The sequence below is a fragment of the Sapajus apella genome, unplaced genomic scaffold (genome assembly GCF_009761245.1).
Source record: "Sapajus apella isolate SASKATOON/1434 unplaced genomic scaffold, GSC_monkey_1.0 scaffold12, whole genome shotgun sequence".
Taxonomy (NCBI): Eukaryota; Metazoa; Chordata; class Mammalia; order Primates; family Cebidae; genus Sapajus; species Sapajus apella.
In genome coordinates this window covers 5600268-5610457 of record NW_022436952.1, presented here as the reverse complement: position 1 = coordinate 5610457, position 10190 = coordinate 5600268, and the positions used below count along the sequence as shown (strand labels likewise).

The window sequence follows — 10190 nt, the reverse complement described above, 5'->3', positions numbered from 1 at the left end:
TTTTTTTTTTTTTTTTTTTTTTGAGACAGGGTCTCACTCTCACCCAGGCTGGAGCGGCTCAATCCTGGCTCACTGCACTCTTGACCTTCCTGGGCTCAGATGATCTTCCCACCTCACACGCCTGAGTAACTGGGACTATAGGCATGTGCCACCATGCCCAGCTAATTTTTGTATTTTTTTGTAGAGATGAGGTTTTACCATATTGCTCAGGCTGGTCACAAACTCCTGGGCTCAAGCAATCTGCCCATCTCCACCTCCCAAAGTGTTGGGATTACAGGTGTGAGCCATCACACCAGGCCTGAGGTATAATTTATATACTATAAAATGTACCTTTTAAGTGTCCAGCTCTATTAATTTTGACAAATTTATATATAGTCATCATAACCTCTACCATAATCAGCATATAGCTTTTTGTTTTTTGAGATAGAGTCTCACTGTCACCCAGGCTGGAGTACAGTGGCATGATCTCGGTTCACTGCAGCCTCCACCTCCCTGGCTCAAGCAATCTCCTGCCTCAGCCTCCTGAGTATCTGGGATTACAGGCATGCACCAACACACCCAGCGAATTTTTGTATTTTTAGTATAGTCAGAGTTTCACCATGTTGGCCAGGCTGGTCTTGAACTTCTGACCCTCTGATCTGCCCACCTCCGTCTCCCAAAGTGCTGGGATTACAGGTGTGAGCCACCACACCTAGCCAGCATAGAGCATATTTTTATCACCTTGACAAGTTTAGTCATTCTGAGGTGAGCTTTTCTGAGTTTAACACACTTCTGGCAGGAATATCTTCGTTGGAGTCTGAGTTTCTTTCATTTATTGCTGAAAAGCCACTTGAAAGTATGGTACAAAGTGATCTTTGGTGTGTGAACCAAAAGATCTGGGTTTTCAGACTGGTTCCCTGGGGCAGCATCAAGAAGTCATGGGGAGAGCTGTGTGACTGGCAGCTCAGAGAGAGGAATGGGCCCTCTTCTTGGGTGCTAGGCAGAGTCCCCAATCTGAGGAGCCCCACTTAGTAGCTGAGGGCTTTGACCCATGCCTTGGGGCAATTGTACAGAAATCAAAGGTCTTCAAGGTTGAAGATTGCATGTGCATCCTGCAGTGCTATTCTCAGGTCAGAATATGTTTCCTGGTTCACTTTGGGACAACCTATCCTACAGCCAAGCCCAGAGGGAAAATTTGCTCTGAGCTGGTGCCTGTTCAGGTCAAGAGCCTTTTTCTTGGCTCCCAGATGAAAATTAGCTCTGCATCCTACTTCCTTCCTCTTGAAATGGACTTGCTAATTACCACTCAAGGTGTTTTACTTTTTAATATACTGGGTATGGTGAGCCCCAAAGGGATTTCTCATTGCTTTGTAGGCTGGTGAATTCTGTAGCCAAATCTATTTAAGGAATTGCCTTAATTATTTCATTCTCCCCTTTTATTTTATTCTTTATTACAAGAGTGTTGCTGACAGCGACTAGGATTTGCTTTATTTTTCAGTGCATCTGGAACTGTGTTATGGTGACTTAAATGAATATGTGTTCATTTCTCTCCTTTATTCTCTCTCTGTGCTTTCTCACTCCCTAGGAAACCCAGGTTGACAAGAACTCAAAGTGCCTTTTCTCCGGTCTCCTTCAGCCCCCTGTTCACAGGTAAGGGTAATAAGCTTTCTCTCTTCTGACATCTGAAAATAGGAGTGTTCTGAGACCTGTTGGGAAACATTTGCAGATGCATCACAGGAAGCTGTAGGCGTGTCTGGAGTTATTTCCTTCATTCCTTTCCCGGTGGGTTTGGAGTGAGGCTATTTTTATGGTATGAAATGTGTTCTTGACTTTGGATGCTTTATAGTTGGAGGTAAAGTCTGCTTGTTGGTAATTGGGTGGCTCTAGCAGTTATGCAGTGCTTAGTTCAGGGTCATCACATATAAATTAAAACTAGGAATTACAAATTTATGGGCTCACAGCACATAAAAGACTCCCTAGAAGTCATACAATTTCTGTCCCTGCTTCCAAGGGAGTTCATGGGTTATCTCATAAAAATGATCCATGATTATCTGGTCTATTTTTAAAGACTTTGGGCAAAAGGGATACATGAGCTCTTGTCTTTTTAGGGGCTTGCAGTTTTTGCAGCTGTTAGAGTTCTTTATTGTATCTAATTTAAGTCTGCCCTCTTGCAGCAGGGAACACAGCTGCTAAAGTAGGAAGTCTGTAGAATATCCTTTGGATGATAGGTAACTGCCTTCTCGTTTTGTAGGGAACTTTTTCAGAGAGGGAGATCTTCTGTTATGTCAGTCACATGTAAAGCTCCTGCATGAATAAGCTGTAGAAAGGTCTCAGAAACTGAGTACTTCTCATTGGTTGTGACTGAGAGGCCTTTAAAAAATTTCCAATCTCAAACTCCTTTGGGTATCATGTCCCTCAAAAAGGTGATTGGAAGACTTAGGATTTGGGAATGGATGCTTCCAGGAAGATGTTAAGCAGGCCAATGAGACCTGCAACTGGATAGACTGCTCTGAACTGTCAAAACAAGTGAATTGGTACCTGTATAGACATCTACTGTAGTGGAGAAGGAGATCTCTGTTTTTACCCAAGCCCAGAATTTAAAAATCTTATCTTGTGATACCATGTCATTCTAGTTAATAGTTGTTTTCAGGCCGGGCGCGGTGGCTCACGCCTGTAATCCCAGCACTTTGGGAGGCTGAGGCGGGTGGATCACAAGGTCAAGAGATCGAGACTATCCTGGTCAACATGGTGAAACTGAAAATACAAAAAAACATTAGCTGGGCATGGTGGCGCGTGCCTGTAATCCCAGCTACTCAGGAGGCTGAGGCAGGAGAATTGCCTGAACCCAGGAGGCGGAGGTTGCGGTGAGCCGAGATTGCGCCATTGCACTCCAGCCTGGGTAACAAAAGAGAAAACCTCCCCAAAAAAAAAAAAAAAAAATAGTTGTTTTCTCCTTAAAGTAAGTAGCATGGCTGGGCAAGGTGGCGCATGCCTGTAATCCCAGCACTTTAGGAGATTGAAGTGAGTGGATCATCTGAGGTCAGGAGTTTCAGACCAGCCTGGCCAATGTGGTGTGAAACTCCGTGTCTACAAAAAATACAGAAAATTAGCTGGGTGTGGGGGCACACACGTATAGTCCTAGCTACTCGGAGGCTGAGGCAGGAGAATCACTTGAACCTGAGAGGCTGAGGTTGCAGTGAGCAGAGATTTTGCCACTGCACTCCAGCCTGGGAGACAGAATGAGACTCTGTCTCAAAAAAAAAAAGGAACACCACCGACATTCGTAGTTTGAGGTTCAGGTCAGCCTTAGCCCTCTTGAATGACATTCTTTATGTTAAGTGCTCTACCAACGGTCTAGACTGCTCTGGTCTATCAGGAAACATGCTTGTCTGGCCCAATTGCATTGCTCTGGGCAGCCAGGCTCTCAATTACCAAGCTGTGTGGTAAGTCTGGTTTCAGTTTTCTGGAACTTCCACTGATGATTTTTGTTTAATTATTTTTGACACAGGGTCTCACTTTGTCTCTCAGGCTGAAGTGCAATGGTGTAGTCTCAGCTTACTGGATCCTCGACTTCCTGGGACCAAATGATCCTCCTACCTCAGTCTCTAGAATAGCTGGGACTACAGGCCTGCACCACCACACCCAACTAATTTTTTTTATTTTTGTAGAAACCAGGGTCTCACTCTGTTGCCCAGGCTGGTCTTGGAACTCCTGAGCGCAAGTGATTCGCCTACCTTGGTCTCCCAAAGTGTTGGAATTACAGGCGTGAGCCATTGTACCTGGACTCACTGATGACTTTTAGAAGAGCTTTTCTGTTTATCTTAATTAGCATTCAAGACCTTTGTAAAAAAAAAAAAAAAAAACAACTGTGTATTGGCCGGTGCGATGGCTCACGCCTGTAATCCCAGCACTTTAGGAAGCTGAGGTGGGCAGATCACCTGAGGTTGGGAGTTCAAGAGCAGCCTGAGCAAGATGGAGAAACCCCATCTCTACTAAAAATACAAAAAATTAGCTGGGTGTGGTGACACATGCCTGTAATCTCAGCTACTCAGGAGGCTGAGGTAGGAGAATTGCTTGAGCCCTGGACGCGGAGGTGGCGGTGAGCCATTGCACTACAGCCTGGGCAACAAGAGCGAAACTCAGTCTCAGAAAAAAAAAAAAAAAAAAAAAAAACGAAAAACCCCACTGTGTATTTAGGTTCTGAAAATCCAGTTTCTGTTCTTTTGGTAGATATTGATCACCTAATTTTCTTAACGGGAAACGTTAAAATACTAGCTGAGGGGCTCATTCAACCCTGAATAAGAAAAAGGTGTTGGAAGCAACACCTTAAGGGCTAAATTAGAGAAATCCTGAGTTCTGATCTGTGGATCAGGACTGCCAAATGCTGGCTATCAGCTTGTGTTAATATTAATAAAATACGCTTCATCCTCTCGTGACTCAAGTGAAAAAGAAATAGAGCGAGTTGGGTGGCAAGGAGTATTGTGTATGGCAGGGGTCAGAACTGCATGACATGCTGGGAAGAAGAGAAGCCATGTGCCTCCTCCCGCCAAGTTCCTATGGAGAAGCTGCGTCTTAGATTACCTGACTTTTGTCTGACTGTGAAAGTGGGTAATTTTTAGTACTATAAATTGTACTTTCAGCCTTTGTAGCCTCAGCTATTAAGAACAAATATCTTATTCAGGTAGATTTCTTATGCGGGAATATTCTGGAAAAATCAAAATATGGACTGCCCTCTAGGAAGACATTAGGATTAACACTGGGAACTTTATCTGCATTCAGCTTACTGTGCAGTTCTTAGGTTTTCTGGGCCTTGCTTTCCATTCCTGTTTGGGCAAATAACAAGCCACTTGCCTTGTTTCCTAAGGTGGGAATTGATACATAGTTCTCAAAAAATAAATGATGTGGGTTCCATTGGATAAGGAAGACCCCTTGTTCAAGGTTAGAGTGTAAGTCAGTGGCAGAACCAGAATTAAATGGGTTTTCTACTGTCCCTTGGTTTTGTCCTAAAGCATCCTTGACCCTTAACAGGGCAAAGGAATGATAGAATTTAAAAATCGACTTCCTGGTGTTCGGGATGATTTTAGCTCTGGGGGCATTAGGTTTTGAGTTTTTCGAGAGCAGAAGACCCTCAGCCTCGCCTGCTTGCCCTTTGCTTCCCTTTGCTTTCTGCGTCAGCTTTGGGCAAGGTGCTTCTGTAACTTGCTTGCTCCATGAATCCCTCAGGTGAGACTGTGTCGCTTGTGGATGTGGACATTTCTCAGCGGGGCCTGACCTCTCCACACCCTCCAACTCCCCCTCCTCCTCCGAGAAGAAGCCTCAGCCTCCTAGGTATAGTTTCTTCCCCTCTTCACCTTCTTGCCTAGTGGGAGGGTGAGCTCCGGGGACTTGTTCTTTGCTGGGAGCTGACCACCCTTCTGGGTTTCTGATGATGACTTAGTTATCTCCTAGCTCTTTCTCAGTACCCTGTCATCTCCCTAAGGAATTAAATGGGTCTCACCTGCATGCCGTAATACTTACTGTGCATATATTAATTAGATTTACATTTATCTTGCCTTGAACCCGCTGCTGTTGGGCTGCATTAGAAATATCCCTACTACCCTGCTTTCCACAAGCAAACCAGAGTAAGATGGTTGTTGCAGTCTGTGCAAAAAGACTGGGTGAAGGTTGGGCCATCTTGCCCCAGAGGGCAGCCTGATAGTCCTTCTCCCTCTCCTCTGCCTTCACCGTGCTCATTCTGTGCTCACATTTCTGAACCTCTTGCTTTTGTTCTCTTTTCTAGATGATATCAGTGGGACGCTGCCTACATCTGTCCTTGTGGCTCCGATGGGGTCTTCCTTGCAGTCTTTCCCCCTACCTCCGCCTCCTCCACCCCATGCCCCAGGTTAGCTTAGTTTAGAGGCAAGATTTGTAAGAGTTGGGAGTACAAAGTATACTTCGTACCATAGAAGGATGGGAGAAATCTATTTATGGAAATAATAGCTTAGTAGAAAGTTTAAATCTCTTCCCCTTGGCTGGACCAGACTCCTTGGAAATGAGGCCAAGAACTGGTTTTCCTAACCCGTTTTCTTTATGGAGGTCAATCTGATTTTTGTTAGGGATAAAAGACTACCGAATTTTTCATCTCTTCGCTGCTGAGACTGTTTTGCAATCCTTGAGTAGATGTCACTTAAGAAACTGCCTTAATTTCAGGATAGTGAGGTTTAATAAGTTGCTGGTTTTCAAGGTTCTGTGGGTTTTCTAAGCTTTTGGTATTTACTGCAGCCTTGTAAATAATTACCAAGCATTTAGTAGCCCATACCTGCTTTGCCAGCTTCTAGTACCCAAGGAATAAAATGAACGAAATCAGCAGTCTTTTCTACTTGCCTGGCAAAATCATTAGTCTTCCTGGGCAAGTAAGCGAGTCACTATTTCCAAGGCTGCCCATCGGCACTTCACTTCAAGGTGGGAGAAGTTGGAATTGCTCTAGGCTGGTGAAGCCACTGAAGTAGTCACCTTAGTCAGGTTAGTGGGCAGCTCCCCTCCCCCTTTCCTGGGGTTCGGTGCCCCCACCCATCCTTCACAGCCTACATGAGCCCACACAGCTTTTTGTTCCAGCCCATCCAGCTCTTTCCCACTGCTTTGGCTTCTACCCTTTCCAGCTTAGCTTCTAATGCCTTGCCCTCTTCAGTTAGCATCTCTGTTTTTTGGGGAGGGTTTATCTGTGGTTGAGAGCAATGAGGGTATACAAGTGACCACCACTCTTTTGCCCTGCAGATGCATTTCCCCGGATTGCCCCCATCCGAGCAGCCGAATCCCTGCACAGCCAACCCCCGCAGCACCTCCAATGTCCCCTCTACCGACCTGACTCGAGCAGCTTTGCAGCCAGCCTTCGAGAGTTGGAGAAGGTAGGTGGTGCCTAAGGACTGGCAGCTTACTTCTCCCATTAGCTAAATTCTGTGCCTGGGTACTCCTTAATTTATTCGTTTATTTATTTTTAGAGACAGGGTCTTGCTTTGTTGCCCAGGCTAGGGTGTAGTGGCATAATCATAACTCACTGCAGCCTCAAACTCCTGGGCTCAAAGGATTCTTCTATCTCAGCCTCCTGAGTAGCTAGGGCTACAGGCATGCACGACTATACCCAGCTAAAATTTATTTATATTTTTTGTAGAGACTGGTCTTGCTATTTCCCAGGCTGGTCATGAACTCCTGGGCTCAACATGATCCTCCTGCCTCTGCCTCCCAAAGCTCTAGGATTATAGGCATAAGCCACCATGCCCAGCCCCTATTTATTGTTTTTAGAGGAAGAGTAGTTTACTTGCTTCCTATATACAGTGACAAAAACAGTGTATTACTGCTATTAATTCGATGAAATGTAATAAAATTGAATTTGGGGAAAAAATTTTGACATGATAAAGGCTGTAGGAGAAATGTTTACATAGTCTAAGCTGATTTTGAAAGATTAACTGACCCAATTTCCTCTTCATTTCTTGGTAGGGTCTTTGGTAACGGAATTGTAGAATTAGTATTTTTGTTGTTGTTGTTGTTTTGTTTTGTTTTTGAGACTGAGTTTCGCTCTTGTTGCCCAGGCTGGAGTGCAATGGTGCGATCTTGGCTTACTGCAACCTCCGCCTCCTGGGTTCAGGCAGTTCTTCTGCCTCAGCCTCCTGAGTACCTGGGATTACAGGCATGTGCCACCATACCCAGCTAATTTTTGTATTTTTAGTAGAGACAAGGTTTCACCATGTTGGCCAGGCTGGTCTTGAACTCCTGACCTCAGATGATCTACCCGCCTCGGCCTCCCAAAGTGCTGGGATTACAGGCGTGAACTACTGTGCCTAGCCGTTTTTTGTTTTTGAGGCAGAGTCTCACTGTGTCACCCAGGCTGGAGTGCAGTGGCGCTATCCAGGCTCATTGCAGCCTCCACCTCCTAGTTCAACCGATTCTCTTGCTTCAGCCTCCCGTGTAGCTGGGATTACAGGTGTGTGCCACTACACCTGGCTAATTTTTGTATTTTTAGTAGAGATGGGGTTTTACCATGTTGTCCAGGCTACTCTTGAGCACCTGATCTCAAGTGCTTCACCCACCTCATCCTCCCAAAGTTGCTTGGATTACAGGTGTGAGACACCAAGTCCAGCCAGAATTATTATTCTGTTACTTTGGAGGGCTAAAAGTATAGCAAGCCTGATGTTCATTGCTAATGGTTGAGATGCTCGTGTCTTTTACCTATTGAAATGTTTTGAATAATGCAGAGCGTTCTCCCATGATAAGATAGATTGTGCTGAAAACTTTGACATTTCTCTGTCCTGATAACTAGTGGAGTGCTTCTTGTCTTTGATAGTGTGGTTGGTATTGGGGGCCAATGAATTGGGAAGATGCAGAGATGAAGCTGAAAGGGAAACCAGATGGTTCTTTCCTGGTACGAGACAGTTCTGATCCTCGTTACATCCTGAGCCTCAGTTTCCGATCACAGGGTATCACCCACCACACTAGAATGGAGCACTACAGAGGTAAGAGATGCTGGTAAGAGAGACTTGTTTCCCCCTTGCCTTGCTCTACCTTTGCTGTCTGACTTTTTGTGGAAGGGATTTGGAGGAATGGAACTATGATTGGGGAAAAATTCTCTTAGACTCAGTTGAATATTGATATGGGCACTGGTTTCAGTCACTAGAAGAAATGGAGGGGGTAGGGAAGGGAGAGTAAAAGTTCCGTTTAAAAGTCTGGTCAGCAGCGTTTTGTCTCCTAAATAGGAGGGCCTGAACAAAACCGTTGAAGAGGCTCCCAAGAATTGAACTAGTAAAACTCTTCAGGTAAAAGGAAGAAAGAACCTAGGACCATTAGGCACATCACAAGCTTTGTTTTTAATTAAACTTATCATCTAGAGATACTTTGTTAAATCATATATACAGAGGAGAATTTAGTGTTGATCAGTAACTGTTCTGTTCTGAATTTTTTTGCTTGATAGTCACTTTCTCCCAAGCAGCATGGTGATAATTTCCTCTTTTGGTCAGTGTTGTAGTCTCTTAGGAAATATTCATCAAAATGCTGAGAGTTTGTGGGATCAGCATGCTTTAGACTATCTGCCGTCCTCCTAGTGGTACCTCTTCCTTTGTGATCAGGTGGTACTTCATGTGCCAGTCATGCCTGGAAGCTGACTTGTTAAACACAGCTGTCTGGATTGACTTTGTATCGAGACAGTCTATATTTAACTTGGGCCAGAAATTTGTGATGCTTATTGGTTCTGAGGCTAGGTAATACATCCCTTGTCAAAATACCTGTGTATGCTACAAATAAAAAAAGCGTAGAGAACTTTGGGGTGTTTCAGGGACTTGAAATCCCTCATAATCTTCCCATGGTGGCCAACCTTAAATGAATGCTATATGAGACATTGCATCTGAGGTAGAAGCCTCTGTCCTGCTCTTCTCAGGCACCTCAGCATCTTCCCCACGCTCAGCCCATACTATGTTGGATTTATTTGCATCTGGTTCTCTCGTGAGGCAGGAAGTAGCTGTTTAGGTCAGTAGAGCTTTGTTCATGGGTTCCGCTGTCCTCGCTTCTACCTTAGAGGTAACATGAAAAGAAAGGAACTTCCATCCAATGACCTGGGAATGAATTAGATAGCTAGGTGGGATAAGTGAGGGGGACCACCTATTCTGCTGTTTGTAAAAACGAAAACACACAAGCAAAAACCAAAATATGAAACAGAGCATTTCAGAGGGAAATATTTTATTAAACCTATTCAAATGACTAGGCCATGGGAATTATAAATAAATACTTTAAATTCCTGATAGGGTGAGATGCCAGGAACAAGAGGTCTTTCAAATGTTTCTCCCATTACTTTTTCTTTTTTCTTTTTTTGAGATGGAGTCTCACTATGTCACCCAGGGTGGAGTGCAGTGGCGTGATCCTAGCTCACTATAGCCTCTACCTCCTGGGTTCAAGCAATTCTTGTACCTCAACCTCCCAAGCAGCTGGGATTACACGTGTGCACAACCATGCCCAGCTAATTTTTGTATTTTTAGTAGAGGCAAGGTTTCACCATGTTGGCCAGGCTAGTCTCGAACTCCTAGCCTCATGTGAATCTGCCTGCCTCAGCCTCCCAAAGTGTTGGGATGTCAGGTGTGAGCCACCGCACCTGGCCACCAATTACTTTTTGTTAAAGGGACTTTGCTTCCTTGAATAAATGGAATTTTTTTTTTTTTTTTGAGACGGAGTTTCACTCTTGTTACCCAGGC

At 44.6% G+C, this 10190-nt stretch overlaps 1 protein-coding gene across 3 annotated transcripts in view; it reads left to right on the top strand.

The window, feature by feature from the left end:
* The window catches only part of SOCS7 (suppressor of cytokine signaling 7), a 53103-nt gene that overhangs the window by 9270 nt on the left and 33643 nt on the right, over positions 1 to 10190 (top strand). Inside the window, exons 2-6 of one of the 3 annotated variants that reach the window (XM_032279822.1) lie at positions 1565 to 1629; positions 5203 to 5307; positions 5759 to 5860; positions 6733 to 6863; positions 8297 to 8465. In XM_032279822.1, the coding sequence (XP_032135713.1) occupies positions 1565 to 1629; positions 5203 to 5307; positions 5759 to 5860; positions 6733 to 6863; positions 8297 to 8465 (572 nt within the window). The remainder of the gene's footprint in view (positions 1 to 1564; positions 1630 to 5202; positions 5308 to 5758; positions 5861 to 6732; positions 6864 to 8296; positions 8466 to 10190) is intronic. The other 2 variants (XM_032279823.1, XM_032279824.1) reach the window with 2 other exon arrangements.